This window comes from Mixophyes fleayi, chromosome 1 (assembly GCF_038048845.1).
Source record: "Mixophyes fleayi isolate aMixFle1 chromosome 1, aMixFle1.hap1, whole genome shotgun sequence".
NCBI classification, from domain to species: Eukaryota; Metazoa; Chordata; class Amphibia; order Anura; family Limnodynastidae; genus Mixophyes; species Mixophyes fleayi.
In genome coordinates this window covers 32,879,485-32,897,736 of record NC_134402.1, presented here as the reverse complement: position 1 = coordinate 32,897,736, position 18,252 = coordinate 32,879,485, and the positions used below count along the sequence as shown (strand labels likewise).

At 42.2% G+C, this 18,252-nt stretch overlaps 1 protein-coding gene across 3 annotated transcripts in view; it reads right to left on the bottom strand.

Moving 5' to 3' along the window:
- Positions 1–11,138: 11,138 nt before the first annotated feature.
- Positions 11,139–18,252, bottom strand: part of FAM193A (family with sequence similarity 193 member A) — a 52,801-nt gene continuing 45,687 nt past the window's right edge. For all 3 annotated transcript variants that reach the window (XM_075194256.1, XM_075194257.1, XM_075194258.1), the window contains 7 exons: positions 17,476–17,758; positions 16,873–17,059; positions 15,884–16,117; positions 15,326–15,475; positions 13,863–14,667; positions 13,178–13,259; positions 11,139–12,009 (listed from right to left, as the gene is read on the bottom strand). In XM_075194256.1, the coding sequence (XP_075050357.1) occupies positions 11,916–12,009; positions 13,178–13,259; positions 13,863–14,667; positions 15,326–15,475; positions 15,884–16,117; positions 16,873–17,059; positions 17,476–17,758 (1,835 nt within the window). In that variant the 3' untranslated portion in view covers positions 11,139–11,915. The remainder of the gene's footprint in view (positions 12,010–13,177; positions 13,260–13,862; positions 14,668–15,325; positions 15,476–15,883; positions 16,118–16,872; positions 17,060–17,475; positions 17,759–18,252) is intronic.

The following is an 18,252-nucleotide window of genomic DNA, read 5'->3' as shown; positions in this document are numbered from 1 at the left end:
TTTCAAATTTTTCCATACTAGTCTGCTACACAATGGATTCCTTATAGAAGATGCACGTAAGGTTACAGAATGGTCACTAGTTGAACCGTCCCATTTTGTTTGGCTAGAGACAGGTCAATCAATATAAGCGAGCTCCTTCTCTTCCTCCACGTCTTTTGAGTAGTCCCATGGCTATCCTCAACTTGGGTGAGAATTTTCGAGGCTGCAACGGAGTACCTTCATGTCAACTTTTACTACAGGATATACCCAAGCCATGGGAGGGTGTTGCGGCAATACTCAATCTGTAATCAACTAGCCATTATATGCTGCATAAATAATGTATCTCCTGATAATAAAACATCTAGAAGATAATGACTTTAAAAGGGTATGGAAGGATGTCCATCCTGTTGCTGTGCACAACTCCGTCACAGAAGCCTGAGCCTTCTTTGCCTAAGATGTGGAGACCGTTCGTGTTATAGGTATCACAGAGTTGTTCTGCTTTTCTGAACGCCTGTGTTCTAGACAATATAGAAATGTCTCTGACCAAATCTAGTGACTGAGATTTATTTTCGCTTTCATCTTCAAGTCATGGAAGGACAGCTGGTAGAATTACTTCTCGATTGGTGTGAAATGTAGATACTGCTTTTGGCAACAAGGTAGGGTTGGTTCTCACCACCACTATCTGAATACATATTCAGGAAAGGTTCCTTGCACCATACTGCTTGTAACTGTTACGAGCCGCGGCGATGCCCAGCCGCCGCGACTCTCCTACCTCCGTCCCGGCCGTTGCTATGATGACCGGGACGTCACTTCCGGGGGCTCGCCGGCCGCTGCCATAGCAACGGCCAGACGCTCTTCTATCCAGCGCCGCGTTCCGGCATTACAGGGCAGCCGGGCGCGTGCGCAACAACAGGGCAAGTCTGACAGCCAGGATGGCACTTCTGCCCTGCTCACCCTCAGGGCAATGGTCGGGACACTCTGATCAATTTCAGTATTTAAGGCAGGGAGCGCTCAGCCTCCCTTCCGGTTATAGCATTTAGGTGACCCTTTAGCTGACCTGCTCAAAATGCTGTGTATACTCTGTCCATTTGATTGTGACCCTTGGCTTGTTTCTGGACCCTGCTTGAACTCCGATTTCTCCGATCTTTGGCCTTGTTACTGAATATATTTACACGCAATGGCCTGACCCTTTGGCCTGTCCCCGATTCTCCTGCTTACCTGACTGCTCCTGTTCTTGGCTACTGCCTCTTACCTACCAGCTGCAGTATTGCATATAAACTACTATGCTAAGAGTTAACACCTGGGGGCATCCAAGTGCCTGAGTGGCATAAGCTCTACGTGAAAGGCGGCTGCTATAGGTGAAGTTCAGCAGCTCTAGAAGTTAGATGTTAATATCCGCTAACCGTAACACAAGCCATCAACACTAGGCTAGATTTACTACGCTGCGGGTTTGAAAAAGTGGGGATGTTGCCTATAGCAACCAATCAGATTATAGCTGTCATTTATTTAGTACCTTCTACAAAATGAAAGCTAGAATCTGATTGGTTGCTATAGGCAACATCCCCACTTTTTCAAACCCGCAGCTTAGTAAATCTAGCCCCAGGTATTTTACATGTTGATGTAGAACTGGACCATGATTTAAGTAAATACTCCTGCAGAGGTAGAGGCCATGGCATCGCTCATGCTATTGGAAACCAAAGGATGCCTTGGCCAAAATTGAATATCAGCTATTATGTCTGCTTTTTCATTTTTGAGTTTCCTCATGACACTAGGTATGAAATAAAATAGAGGGAAGATGTATCCCAGTTGGAACATTCCTAAAAGTGCGAGAATCTATTTCTTCTGTTCCTGGAAATTTGTGTTGTGACAAGAATCTGGTTACTTTGGCATTTTGATTTGCCACGATTAAATCTTTTTTTGGAAGTCTGAATTTGTTTATTAGAATCTGGGATACTTCCTGATTTAGACTCCATTCTCCTGGATGTATTTACGTGCGGCTGAAATAGTCGGCCGATAGAGAATTTACATTCTTTTTCTTGACCAAAGCTATATTCCGGTTACCTTGCCATCACTGCCTTGCTTTTAGTCCTTGTCTAAATTTTATGGAGGCCATCAGGGTTTTGTTGTCAGAATATATTCTTAGATGTTTTCTCTGCAATCAATACTGGAAATGGAGGTTTGATTTCCAAACGACTGGTTTCCAAGAGGTTTAGGTGCAATTTCTTCTCAGAGACCATGTATCTTTTCTTGAAAATATGTTCCCCCATCCTGATGCTCTGGAGTCTGTTGTATTAACCACTCCAGCTCTGAAAGTGACCTTCCTTTCGTCACAAACTTCAGACAGCTCTAGCAGTTGAGAGAATTCTTGGTGTCAGACATTGTTATGGCTTGATCCAATGAGAACTTTTTGTGATGGCACTTCCTCAGGAGCTCAAGCAGATCTCTCATGTGCCAACTTACGCACGGGATTACGCCAAGTGCTGAGGAAACCATTCCCTACAGCCGCAGCCCTTTACTTATCATCATATATTAATGCATTTGTACTGGCCTTTGTTATAGAATTTTGGAACATCATCCTTCTGAAAATGATATTCTGTATCCTAGTGTCTATTTGGACTCCCAGAAATGTCATCTGTTGTGTTGGTAGAAGGCCCTTTTTCTTGTTCATTACACATCCATGTTGTAAGAAATGTAGTACCTGGGCTGTTAGGAGACTAGTTCCAATTCTCCCACAAGAATGTCATCCAGATAAGACCATATCTTGACTCAGTGTTTCTTTAATTCTGCCATCAATATAAATAGCACCTTAGTGAAAGTTCTTGGGGTTGTTGCCAGCCTGAAAGATGGGTATGTAAACTAAAAAGGGCATCCCATTACTCAGAACTTGAGGGATTTACTGTGGTGTATTGCTACTGAACATGAAAGTAGGTATCCTGAAGATCCATGGATGTCAAATGCCTCCTTGTTGCTGACTTTTACAATAGAATTCACAGATTACTCTGAAAAGGTTTGACATGTACAGACAGACTTGTTTAGTGGTCTTCCATTTAGAACCGTGCAAAAGCCTCCTAAAATTAGGAATTATATATATATATATATATATATACATAAATCACTCCTTAAGTTTCTACCATAAATGTTTCATCACAAGCTGCACCAGTCTTTGTATTTGGGGCTCCTTATGGCTTTCTCCAGTCTCAACATCTTGTTGTAGAATGAATACGCTTTTATGAACTAATCTTTTTTTTTTTTTTTTTTTTTTTAAATGCCTTGCATGTACATTTGTAAAACACCTCTAAGGAGATTACCTGGAGTGGGTGTTTTCCATCATTTGGGATTGGGCTCAGGCTTTTTTTTTTTTTTTTTTACAGACATGAGGCTACTTTGATTGTAAGTAGTGAACACGTTATTCATTTAGACAGGCAACAGTCATAGCAGTTTTGAGTCTGTTTCTAGCGCCCAGTATGCAATATTTATTCCTTCTCATTAGCTGGCTCTGGCTACAGTTGGGGGGGATGTTTAAGTACAATTTCATGGTTAACCTGCAATTTACAGGCTATTGTAGGCAAGAACAAAGAATTTGTTTGCAGCACTTTGAGTGTTCACTCAGAAATGGTTCTTTGTACCATAAAGCCTGAACTTTATATTAGTATAGTACACTGTGAGCCATTTGCATGATATTTTCTGTATGCAGTCAAAGGGTTTTAATGTTAGAACATCCAAAACAAGATTGGAATCCTAAGGTGCCACAAATAACCGTTATGTTTGCTGCTTGAAAGGTCTTCTTGATCAGAACATCTGGTATTAATCTTGTAACCATAAAGATACAGTGCCCACACCTGTAGACAAGGCCTTGCCCCAATGGAAAACATTCTTGTTGAAAGTCCAATATCTGAGTTATAAGGGCATCCGCTGTAGTGGTTAATATGGACCTGCACGAATATAAAAGGAAGTTTTCAAAACTGTAGTATGCAATGAAATAGTAATTCTTTCTTGACCTTTGGACCCGGTTATTGAAGGTCTAACTGATGTGGTAGGAGATTGTTAGCTCTGATTTTACATCCCAAGTCCTGTGTTACATATCCTCTGTGAACAGCAGGCATATAACTGACTGGACCCAGGCAGACCGGGTGCATAATAAAACAGTTAACCCTGCTGTACAACCACAATATTAGATAACACAATACACTAACATGCAATTTTAACAATTAGGACTGAACAAAAGAAAGAAGGGAGAATGAAAACCTAGAGTTGTTAGGACAATCAAGGCAAGATCAAGAAAATAATTAACACCTAAGGTAATGTGTGCAATTAGAAATTCAGCAAGGAGATTGTCAAACAAATTTCTCTGGTAGACTTATTCTTGAACACAGAAAAATATTTACTCTATGTCCAGCACTGGTGTTTTAGAGAATGGACTGTAACTGTGCTACATTTGAAAACTATATAAACTGAAAGGATAAATGTATTTTTTTTATTATTAGCTATGTGGTTTCTTTGCATTTATTTCCTTCAAAACATTTTACAAAGAGCAGCTTAATATTTCAATCACAAAATAACAAAATAATTCTTCTATATAACTTGAATTAGAGCAGAGGAACTTGTAGGAATTTATTTGAGAGGCCCGATGTTGATAAATGCACAATACTCACCTTCCTTCTTATCTACCATGGAAAAGTAGAATTGTTTGAAATGTTGGACTTAAAGAGTACAGCCACGCAGGTCAGAAGGAATTTTCTGCACGCAGATCACAATAATCTGCCTCTTTATTGGATAAGAGGAAATAAAAGGACGACGATAAAGAACGCTATCCCTTAAAATCTGCAGAGCCCAGGCGTTCCATAAGACTCCTAGAAATAACCCTTTCACACACATTTCTATACCAGAGTTTCAAGTGCTTCCCGTATCAATAGATTTGAAAGACGACATTTTATAGTTGGCTTCTTGCTTCTTCTTGAAGGATGTAGTCATGGATGAAGATCTACCACATCCTTGAAAGGAAGAAACAGACTTACTGTAAATTCGAAATAGCATAAACTGATCAGATCTGTACTGTGAGGAGGAAGAGAGGAGTTTTATACTTACAGTAAATCCTTTTCTCTGATTCCATTTGGGGGACACTGCTACCATGGGTTCTAAGAGGTGAAGTCAGCATTTAACTATTTAACTTGTAACATGCTGACAACCCCCACCACTCTGCAAGCTCCTGTAGCCCCCCAATTTAATTATAAAGCCCCAAGGAAGGAGACAAACGACCAGAGACCAATCACAGCAGTAGAGCAGAAGAGCAGAAGAAAGGGAGCGCAGTGTCACCAAAATGGAATCAGAGAAACGGATTTATTGTAAGTATAAAAATCCTCTTTTCTCTTTCATCCTATCTGGGAGACATTGCTACCATGGGGACATTCTAAAGCAACCCCCTAAGAGAGGGACCGCTCTGACAGCAAAGCACAAAGAGCACTACGGCCAAATGAGGCACAAAGATATTGAAGTGATAACATTTTGTGAAAATAAGGACTGAGGACGAGGTGGCCGCTTTGTACAACTGGTCCCGCGAGGGCCCCATTTCGCGCAGCCCAAGACACCGCCAGGGAACAGGTGAATGGCACAGCTATCTGGCACAGGGCAGTTTGCATTGACATAGGCCTGCTTAATCGTGGAGGTAAGCCAATGACCAATTGCCTGCTCCGAAGCTGGCCAACCCCTCTATGGGGAATCAAAGAAATTGAACAAGGAGTCTGTCAAACGAATCTTGAATGTTTTTCTGACATAAGTTCGGAGAGCGCTGACTACATCAAAGAATTCCATGGGATGTGGTCCTGGGGACAGCTCCCGGTCTTTAAAAAATGGAACCACTATTTCTTGGTTTATATGAAAACCCAAAGCTACCTTTGGTACAAAGAAAGGGAAAATGCGGAGCACCGCTTTGTCGTCATGGAAAACCAAGTATGGTTCCCTACATGAAAGAGCACTCAATTCTAACACTCTGGGAGTTGATGTAATGGCAAGCAGAAACACATCCTTCCAGGTAAAAGAAACATCAGTTCTACTGAATGCAATAGTTCAAAGGGAGGTCCTGATGTTGGAATGGTCCTTGGAAAATGTGGTCGTCTCGTAGAGGTAATCGAAGAGCCTGACCTGCCGCCAGCTTCAGAATATCTGCGTACCAGACGCGGTGTGGCCAGGCAGGAGCTACCGGAATAGAAGTCCTCCTTGCTTGAATCTCCTGAGAACTCAGGGAATCATGGGGGAGAAAACAGGAATCCTAGTCTGAAGTCCCAAGATATGGTGGTCATAACGTCTATGGAAAACAGGTCCCTCTCCCTTGAGCAAAACTGGAGTACCTTCCTGTTGTGCCTCATTGCCATGAGGTCCAGGTCTGGTAGACCCCACCTTAGGACCAGAGACTGGAAAGCAAATGGAGGGACCATTCACCCAGCATCACTGCATGGTGGCCTAGATAATCCGTCCCCAATTCTGGATAACTGGGATAAACACCACAGAGATGGATGGAACACGCTGTTCTGCCCAGATTAATATCTGTGCTGCCACTTTCATTGCTCCTGCACTTTTGGTCCCCCTCCTACTTACTGATATAAACAATCGCAGTGGCGTTAACATATTGCAGGCAGACTGGGAACCCCCAAAGGATGGTTTGGGCTCCCTGTAGGGCCAGCAGCATGGACTTTAGTTCCAGAATATTGATTGGGAGAGAAGTCTCCTGAACTGACCAAAGACCTTGTAACCTTAGATGTAGGGGCACCACTCCCCAGCCCTTGAGGCTGGCGTCCATGGTCACTGTAATCCAGGTCCATCATCATTTGTATAGCGCCAGCAAATTCCGTAGCGCTTTACAATTGCAAACAAACATTAATAAAACAATACTAGGTAATACAGACAGACAGAGAGGTAAGAGAACCCTGCTCGCAAGTTTACATTCTATGGGAGTAAAGGACCTGCCGACTACTAGATGGACCTTGGTCATCCACCACTGAATGGACACTCTTGCCTCGGGATATAATCATATCAATTGGCGTTCCAAGTGGCGATGATATCCCAACTACTTTGTCAAGAGATTCCTTTGGAAGCACCGGAAAGAGAAATGGCTGTAGGGAAGCGCTTTCACATTTACCAGGATGCACATGCAGAGGTGGATGAATGACTTTTGGCAGGCCAGAACCCGAGTCACATTGTCCATCCGTTTATGGGTATCCATTATGAGTCTAAGGAAGATCATCCTCTGGCAAGGAATTAACTGAGATTTGGGTAGATTTAGGAGTCAGGATATTGATGGTAAGTTCTAGGTGCTTAAGTAGCAGGTGAGCTGATGTGACTTATCAACAGATCGTCCAAATAAGGCACTATTTGTACCCCACTTGAATGAAGACAGGCAACCATTACTGCCATAACGTTTGTAAAGAGAGACCAAAGGAAAGAGTCTAGAATTGGCAATCAGAGAGACCAACTGTAAATCGTAGGAGGGCTTGATGTCCCTTCCAAATGGAAACATGCAAGTAAGAGTCTTTTAGGTCTATTGAAGCCAGGAATTCGTCTTCTTCCAACCCATTGATAACCAATCTGAGCGAATCAATGCGAAACCTGTCTAACCTGTCCACTCAGGTGTAGGTTCAACATCTTTAAATTTAGAATTGGTCAGAATGAGCCATCTGGCTTTGGGATCAGAAATAGGTTGGAATAAAAACTGTCTTTTCGGGTGTCCAGAAACCGGGAAAATGACTCCCGAGCAAAGAACAGGTGACACTGTGGAGCACTGCCCATCTTCTTTCCGGGTCTGTGGAAGGAAAGTTCCGAAAAAATCAGTGAGGGGCTGAACCTGCCACATTTATCATGTATCCACATGATCCCACAAATCCAATAATTTTGGGAGGATGCTGCCCACTGATCTCTGAACAGATGAAGTCCCCCCCAATCCCGCCGCGGCGAGAAGAGGAGGATGGTAGTCAGGCTCCCGGTTTTTCCGGGAGCTTGGGAGGGGGACATCTCAAAGTGTAAGAAGACTTAACTCGTTGAGATTGGTCTATATTTCCAGCTGAACTGGCTCTATTTGCATGGCCTCTGGCAGATGAGCCCCACCCAAAGGGCTGTCTATATGAGCCTAACCTTGGAGCTCTGGGTTTTAGTACATTAACTGGAAGGATTGTGCTCTTACCTCCTGTGGCCTTTCAAATAATTTTTTTTAAGCTCAGGACAAAATAGCACATCGCTTAAAGTAGTGATTCTAATTACTTTTTTGATTCTGTGTCTGCGTCCCAGGGCTTCAGTTTTTTTCCTGGCAGCGTGTGCCAATGCGGAGACCGAGAAGGAAGTGGAGGCCTCGATTTGGGCAGCCTCATATAAGTAACCTGAAGCCTCCATTAGATGCAGAGCAAGGGGAAGCAGGTCTGAATCCAGCAGTGAAGCTACCAATTGATCAGCCCAGGCTTCCATCGGCTTGTCGACCCATGCTGATAACAGCATTGGTCTAATAGGAGATGCCTGCCGCTACACAGATGGATTTTAACAATCCCTCTCTATTAGGGTCTGTGGCGTCCTGCAGGATGGCTGTACCCGGGATCTGTATGGTGAGCAAGACGAGCCACTTGTGTGTCAACCCTTGGGACTTGCTCCCAATGGATCAGGTCTTCTTCCTGTAAGAAATACAGGGAGAGGTACCTCCTCGGGATAGCAAACCTTTGATCTTGCAGTTTCCAGGAACCTTCAGCAATTTATTTTAGCTCCGCTTAAGGTGGAAATCAGATAGTCTCATCTTTGTAAAGAGACCTTGATCAGAAGATTTGGGTTCCTCCAAATCCAGTGCCCGACGTACTGCTAGTACCAGATCATCTATGTTGTTATCTAGTATCTGGGAGATTCTTCCAAGTCCATAACCTGTGCAGAATCAGAATCACTCCCCCCCTCCTCCTCTTCTGATGATCTCTCTGAATCTGAGAAGGACAGAAGAGGATTTGCAGATCTGTTCCGGCAAGAAGATCCTATCTAATCCATGAGTCTGTCAAAAGTAGTATCTGGCATAAAAAAAGTGTGAGGTTTTTGCAACCAGAATCTTTTAAAAAAAAAAAATATTTGCATCAATGATTTTTGCAAATCCCTCCATTTATAGTAAGTATACAAGCTAGACAGATATACCTATCTGAAAATATCCAATATGTAGAATTCAGTATGTAGCTTTCCTGAGGCTAATACAGTTGAATAGGAGAGGAGTGTCAGGAGTTTCCGTAAGCTGAGGAGTGTCTGCTTATTTCCCGGGCAGTGTCCTGGCGCTCTTTATTTGGAAGAGTCCAAACATGTCCTGATGATAGGGGATCTCAAATTGGTATTGGTATTTTTGCACCTCTGTGTTCCAAAAAAAAAGCTGCTCTCCCTCCTGGAGTGATAACTAACTGCGTCTTAACTGTTAATTCCACAGTAACGTTCTTACCCCAAACATGCAGACAATTCCTTGTAATGGTTTTTCATGATCCCCCCTGCTCCTTTTCTCGAGGAGGGAACTTGGTATGTTCCTGCAATGGCCGCTTCCCTCAGTCCGATTACCGAAGCGCTGTCAGTGAAGGCAGCGCCGGTATACTGGGAAGGTGTCAGCGCGACAAGGACTTGTCTAACCGCCTGTCAGTGCTGATAACATCATGTCAGCAAGAGCCGCATTATTTTTGCGGTCACATGTATATGTGTACTCTGTCGCAGCAGAGCACACCACCACTAAAATATTTTCTGTAGGGAAGAAAAGGAAAACAAGTGAAGGAAAAAAATAATTTTTAAAAGACAAAAACTACCTAGCATTAAAGTAAGCCCAAATGCCTTGGGCACCTAATCTAAACTGAGAGGCTACAGGGGGTTGCAGAGGGGAGGGGATTGCCAGCATGTTATAAATTAACAAGTTAACTAGTTAAGCGCCGACTCCACCTCCTACAACCCATGGTAGCAGTGTCGACCAGATTCAACAAGAGAGAAAAAAAAGCATTTTTACCTTTATCAACCACTTAAAATCTGGACAGAAAAAAAAAAAAATATACGTCTTTAATTTATTCATGTCTGAGGCTGTGTCAACAGACCAATTTTTGCTCTGCAAACTATCTCTATGGTGGCAGAGGAACATGAGCTTAACTGAATAGTCTCATTACTTAGAAAGGAGAAAACTAGAGCTACTAGTCTGAAGACCTTGATTAAGGTGGACCCTTCTTGACACCAACAGTATTAGCAATGCATGCAAAGCCACATGCAACCACTGCCAAATAAAACAGTAGAAGAGACCACGTCCAAAACGAAGGAGGATGTTGCCAGCCTAGGACTGAGCTACAAACAAGCACGACTTGTAAAATAAAATGAATAATGATTAACATTATACTAAACAGGGATAGAACTTCTAAAGGCAGACCAAACAAAACTGGGCTGGATGGGGTACAGGCACACTATAATGGAGAGGAGTTTGCATTTGTTTTCCCAAAGCAGCCTCCACTAGAGATACCAACAAGAAATCACATGTTAGATTAGACAGGTTTAAACATTAAGAAAAGTAGTTATGGCTATACTGCCTCTAGTGCCTGATTATGTACATGGAATCTATAAAATTTATGATGATGACCTCTACTATGCCTCTCAGGGTCAAAAGGAAAAAAAAATAAAATAATCCCCCCCACCTTTTGTATGGTTACACTGTTTTGTTTATACTGATTAATATGACTCAATTTAATTTGCGATGGAGGAGGGGGGGGGGGGGGGTGGGGTATTGATGTACTATGGCTTCACTATGGGGTCTATGCATCAAGTAAATTTTCCACTTAAAAAAAGCGGAAAAATATATTTGCTATGGATTACATGCCTAACGGAGATTTCACACAAATCCCCATTTAGGCCAGCACTGTGAAGCATATAGATTAATATGGGGACTGCTGTGTTCTGCAATGCATAAAGCTTTGATAAGCTTTACATTGCACAGACAGGTAACACCATGTCAAGTCTTGAAGTTCAAGGTGCCAAGGAATCACTGTACCTAAACTACAGCCGTGTCTGCCTTTGTCCTCCAGACATAATGATAACTTCTCACCAAGAAACCGGTAATAAAGGAGCTTTTTAAACCTGCTACAGAACCCCGCACATAAGAAACGAAAGACACAGAAAAACAGACAATCCTTCTGCCATACTAATGTATTCCATCTTTCAAAAAGAAAGACATGATTTTAATATTACTTAACAATATGTTAAAAAAGTAGCCACTTGGGCGTCAGTGTTAATACAATTATACACTCTAGAACAGATTGATATTGTGAGTATTTTTTTTTCCTTTTTTGTTTTCATTTTTTCCTCTGTTACTTTCTCATTCTGCAAGTATTCTTACACAAGCCGGCTACAAGTCTGGAGAAAAAAAAAAAAAAGATCAAAAAACACAAATAAGCGTAACTTGTACACTTCATTTGAACAGTAGATTGTGTGCACTAGAGAAATGCTTGTCCGTTATGAGATTTTCCCCGTGGGATCGGAGAAGTGATGAACAGGTGAGCAACTATTGAGTCCATTCCTTTTGCCAGTAGTCCGTGTTATAAATCGTAGCATACTGCAGAAGTGACATGAGCCATTGTGGATGATGCAACTAGCCTTTTTTATGCCTCTAACCAACCCAAGGAACCAGTCTCAAGTCCGAGGCCAAGGCAATTAGAAGAGAGCGTATTGCTACAACCAAAGTCTCACTCACAGACTACAAGCACACAAGCTAACAAATTCAGGTAGAAAGTGGCATTTTTTTTCAGAACAGCAAGACTCATCAGGCCAAGGGGGTTCAGTGCAGATCCACACAGCACTGGGGAGAAGGCAAGGCAGCACTGGCTCAAGGCCTGATTAAGCGCTCAGAACAGCAGGGCATAAATCAGTGGGATTGGTTCCTGCAGAGTGACCTCCCCCCTCCCCCCTCAAATAGTTCCAGCTCAGTGTGCAGCATAGGTCGTCTTCTTCAGGCTAAAGTTGGACCAGTTGATTGACAGTCTTTGTCTTGTCTGCCGGGCAGAGTCTAAGCAGAATCTGCAAAAACATAAACATGTACCCTGATTACTTGGAATTTCACTACTAAGAATGACAGATCAAATCATTGCAAATAGAAACAAAAGAAGATTTGCACGCAACCTTTCAGTAATTAGGCTGGCACACCTTATAATTGACCTACGCTGTTCCCTCCGATCTCATTCAATATCAGCCATGACTAACCTCTGACTCATTAAATGAATCAGAGAAACTGACCACGCTCTAAACATGTACATTAACAAATGGAGGTACGACCTCTGTTGGTGAATCCTAACAGCTTGGGAGAAATATTAGGAGATCTCTCTCTCTCTATATATCTATCTATATCTATATATCTATCTATATAAAAAAAAGTTAAATTTTCTCTCCCTGCCTTTGCTTTGATGCAGTTTCCTTTCTTCCTGTAGGGGTCACTATTGTTAGTAAGAACTATCGCAGTGTTTCTCAACACTATTCCTCAAGTAGCCACTAAAACATGAGATAGCCGGTAGCATAATTACAGACCAGTTTCATCTGTGCACGGCCTATCCAGCACATTTTTCTTTAAATTAAGATGTACTTAATATAAGAAATTATATATAAGAAATTTAATATACACAGTCAATGAACATATACAGTATCATCACAGATGGCATGCAAAATTGCGCAAAAAAAAAAAACCCCACAAGGGGGAAAACTATAAAGAAAAATAAAGAGGTATGCACTATGAACAATATACATAAGTATTGATATTTCCCAAAGGGAGTATATGACGACAGACATCGGATGAATTAAATTCCAGCCTGGAGATTTCCTCTTTTCCCAACTATAATGTTTAGAAGGTGTCTCTGGCCGCCAATGAACCAACAACTATCAGCTTGTACTCGGCACCACTCCTGGATGTCACATAAAAAAGCTTCCAGCACTGAAGATTCCTCGTCCAGATGTTGCTTTCCCTGAGCTGCAGAAGCTGTATTTAAGTACAGAACCTGATTGGAATCAGGTCCCATATTCACAACAATCTCAGCCATATAGCAGATTTACCTGACCTCCCCTTCAGAGATTAGGTCCTGGATGCTCTCTGAAGTGAAATGGGTGCTGAACACAAGGCAAAATTCTGCGTTGGAATGTCTTCACTGTATGCATTAAACTGGCGATACTTTCACGTACTAAAGTCCTTGTCATTTACCTTTTAAAATATTCTACTTCTCTTTCAGTCTCATCCATCTCCACGCTGTCAAGATCTATGTCTTTTGGAAGAAAAACATCATCTGAAAGTCAAACAGAAACAACTTTATTATTTATATGGGAAATGAAAACACTAAAAAAATGTAAACAGGTGGCTACATTCACAGTGAGCATACATGGAGGACCTATCCCCAACAGGAAAAAGTAGGAGAAAGCAAGCCAGAAATAGAAAAAGTACAAACCTGTATTAAGGCAGGGATTGCTAGTTCTACATACTACACTCCACATAAGTATCCAAGTTTTATTTACTCAGCCTAATGCATAACACTGGGTGTTTTTTAAACATAAGCTGAGCATTATTGAGTTTTATCAATGGTAAAATACAAGAAAGGTTATATATTATGTTGTATGCTTCTTGGTATCATGATCCCCTTAATGTACAGCGCTTCAAAACACTGGTGCTTTATCTATAAAGGATGAGGATGATATCAAGGTGGACTTGTTGGACACCAAAGCAATGACTTGTTGACGATTGTTGCCGTGAATCACCTGATCTGCTACAGTTTGGTTCATCACAAATCCATGTCTAATACCGTGGACATCCATACATGGAGACAAGTTTAATACGGCAGGATAAGGAGACTATGAGCTTATATATGAATAGAAATGTCAAACTCATTCCTTACCAATAGAGTTATTCACTTTATCGCCTTTCTTCTTTTTATTCTTTTTGCTCTTTCCCTTGGGCTGTGGGGACTCGGCAGTGGTCTGTGGCTTGTTCTGCTGCTCACAGATTACAGTGGATTCGCTAGCTGCTGGTGGCTTTTCCTCCTTTACATGATTTAGTTGTTTCTTGTTGTTACCATTGCCAGCCTTTTTCTCCTCTTTCTTCTGTTCAACCAATGGAGCAACCTCTACAGCTCGGACTTTGGCTTCGTTTTGGTTTTTCGGTTTTGGTTGTATTTCAGCAAGTTTGGGAGCCTCTGATTTTTTAACTTGTTCCGGGCTAAGTTTTGAGGCCTGTGATTTAGGCTGCTTCTGTTTGACATTGTTCTCCTTGTGGTGGACCAGGTCAAGGAGGAGAGAGAGCTGCTCTTGCTGTTTCGCCTTCACCTCCTTTGGGCTGTAGGACTTCAAGTCTCTGCCATTTGTGTGATTAGGTAGCTTACTTATGGCCTCTAGTAACGGACTTGGCTCGATTTTGTGAGAATGCCTGCCTGGTAGTGGAACGGATGCAGGTTCCTGCTCTAGGATGCCATTGGGAAGTCCCTCGGAGGTGGGTTCCTTACTGGGGAGCGAGCTGTGTGTCAGTCTATCTGCCTTGTGAGTGTCCTTATTGGATCGATCTTTCTTCTTTTTCTTAAGCGCGTGACACTCCTGGTGTCGCTGAAATTCTTGTTTCAACCTCTCCTCATGAAGTCTCTCTTCTTCTAAAAGCTGTAGCTCTTCCTGTTCTCTGGCTTCTGCTTCCTGTCGCGCCTTTTCATCAAGCTGAATAAGCACAAAGAATGAGTATAGGAATATACAAATAAAACCCAAATAGAAACATGTGTACAAAAATACCTGGATGAAGGCACAACACCATGGATGCCTGGAGTAATAATTTATAATGTATATGCATCACTAGATTAAATACACTTATTTAAGTTATTGTAGTTTAATGTCTGTGAGAAATGATATAATCAGGTAGACCAATCATAGTACCCTGGTGTTAAAGTAATAAATGAATAGACCAGAGGTTCTCTTCGCTGTCATTGGGCACGCCAAACAGAATGTTTTCCAGATCATACCAGAAAGTGGCAGCACATGTGAAACGTTAAGAATAAGTCACAAACTGTTTACTACACCTGTGCTGCTGATAGATATCAGGAAAACATGCACTGCTGGGGTTGCCAGGGAACAGGTTTTTGTGCAAGAAGGTCATTAGACATACTGGGAGCAAAATATATATTTGTGCTGATGTATTAGAACTGGCTGAACAGGTATACATGTCATAATACACTATTGAAAAAAGGACCAATGTCTACTGGTTGTCTGAACGCTAGAACTGGAGACATAGCGGGAGTGGTCGTGTGTCACAATATGCTCCTGTCCACATGGTACCTTGCACCTAAGGATGCTCCCAGACACTGCTGGCCAAGATGCTAACCTGCTGCTTTTCCGGTCGTTCTCGGTCCGGCTCAGCTTCTGCTATGTCAGTCTGTTCCTCAGCCGTGCTGGTGCAGAACCCCTGCATGCTCCCCTCTGAGCCAAGCACATGGCTAACAATAATATTCATTGCAGGGCTCGCCCCATACTCCTATGGGGTAGCACATGGGTAAATCATTAGAATAATTAAAATTATATAGAATATTTAATATGGTTATAAGTAAAAAAAAATATATATGCAGCATTGTATTAGTAGCGGACTTATTGTATAAATCCTGCTGTGGCACAGACTGTCCTCCACATGGGAAAATTTGGCGGCCCAGATCCATCACGGAGGGCAGGTCCCAGCAGCACAGGCACAACAGGTCTGGCTGACATCACAAATGTGCACTTAATGTCTGTGTGTATATATACACAACATAGCCGATACAATGAGAGGTTGCTAGCATGACTATTGCAAATGTGACAAGGACGGCATGCATGCGTGTCATCCTATGTGTAAATCCAAACTGTCGCTATACGGCAACGTTGTGCCGGTGAAAACAGGGTATGTACTCACCTTCCTTTGTTTGTGCCTTGCGCGTTTCGCTGCCCGTGTGCTGCTCACTGGCTTGCTCTCAGAGCTGTTGATGAACTGTACCAAGTCTTCTACTTTCCGATGGTCAACCACACCAGTTTCCTTTTCAGAGATCTGGTCTGGCTTTTTGGGCTGTTCCTCTTTCCTCTTTGTCAGCCTTAGACGGAGTTTCTCCCGCATTTCTGTGTAATTTCTACTGGTTGGTGCGGACGGAGGCTAAGTATAAAAAAACGGCGAGTTACCCGAATGTTGGAAGACAGTTTCTCACTGCGAAACAGGCCAAGGTCAGAGGGTGACTGCTGCAGCTATATCCTTTCAGTGTAAGACCCTTGCGCACAACAGTAGAGCAATATATTGATGTTCTCTAATCTAATATGTAACCTACATAATTCGAGAATGACTAAATTTGTTACAGAAAATGGAGATGGATATAAAATGAAAAAGGTAATAAGGGCAAAGGATTTATATATATAAAAAAAAAAAAAGTTCATTAAAGAGCCACAGTTCCCTCTCCCCCGGACCTGTTCGGTAGTCAGCCTACAAAAACCCAATTGTAAAACTGTACTGAAAAAGGAGTCTACTTTTGAAGCAGGATTATAGTTATGTTTCAATAATCTTCTCCTCCAGCAATTCCACTGATCGGGTGCAGGGAGTGAACATCAAACAAATGAGCCCATGGGGCAAAGGAGAGTTACACTAAAATGGTATTTAATTATGTTGCAGAGTGCACCAAAAACTAAACACAGTAGTCCTTGGTACACAGGATGGAAAAAGCTATAACAACTATAATAACACAAGGTCACTTGTGGCTCATCTCATCATTGGGGAAGAGGTCTGTGTCCTCTGAAAACCAACGGAAAAATTAAGACTATAAGATGCTATTACAATGTAAAAGGAGATCATGTCTTAATGCAAATGATACTCCTGACCGACACTTCAATGTTTTTTTGCCAGACTTGTAATATCCTCACCCCGCCGTGACCGAAGAACTCGCAGTAGCAGCAGTCACAGTATTTGCCCTCTTTCTGGTTAGTGGATGTGGACGTGCTGGAGCTGTGTTCTGAGCAGCTGTCCTCGTCCTGACTTTCCTCTCCGTCGTAGTGCTGGTGATCGTATGCACCGTTGTTCTCGCACCGATGACCCTCGCAGTCAGGGTCACTGGAACACAAGAGCATAGTATCAGTTAAATAATGCATACCATAAAAACGCTTCTGACACCGGGTAACATCCAGGTACAAACAGTAATATGTAAAATTCAGACACATTTACAGTCATTTAGCTCCCGTGAAGGCTCTCGTCACTCTCGAACACTATACAGTATATATGTGCTCTCTACTCAATCTATACCATTATATTAGCAAAAGAACGGACAATATGCTTTTTATAAACAGGGAACCTTATTTTTATGAAACCACCACTGACATTTAACACAATTCTCCTGCCTGCCCCCCCCCCCCTTCATATCACCATCTTGGTGCGCCTTAGAGTTTTTACATTTTTCCCTCTACTAAACACTACAAATAAAACCATGTTCCCCCCTCTCCTGAACGGACGACCTGTGCGCCATGGCTCACCTGCAGACGCTGGGAGGAGCGCTGAGCGTGCTGTCTGTGGTAGATGTGGGAGGAGCAGCAGTAGAGGGACAGAAACCTAGATGTGGATCCACAAAACCCGGAGCGGTGGCAGCTGTTTTGGGAAAGGGTTGAGCAGTTATATTTGGGAGGTGTGGAGTGGAGGCGGACGAGTGCGTCCCAGGAGAAAGGGAAGGAAGAGTTGCTAAACTTGTAGGACTGTTTCTTGGTGCAACCGGCGTGGAAGGATGCCTATGGTCGTCCTTGATGTTGTGAAATACATCACCTTGAATGAAGGGGGAAAAACAGTTACATAAATACCTAAGAACTGTTTACTTGCTTACAACACTCTTAAATGCAGCCCTGCTGTGCATCTAGTTTTATTTTTAAACTGGAGATCTATGACGAAATTGTCCGCAAATGCTTAGCGTTTCAACACTTGTAAGCTGCATCAATATAACAATGAAGCCTATGAATTCACTAAGCACAACTAGTAACATCTTTGTGGCATGAAATTAAAAGGTCAAAATGTTAATTTCAAATTAGTGAAGACGTTGAGTTATGAATTTGACGTTGCTACTAAATGAAAAGATTACACTTATGTTCAGCACACACAATTGCAGCGTACATCGAGTGTAGGAAACAGCAGCATTTTAAATCAGAATGAAATATATATCTATATACATTTAGAACAAAGAATGTGAAGACTAAAAACAATGTAATACAAATTTTCTTACAAGGACACTAACCATAAAATATTTAATGTAACAGAGATAACTA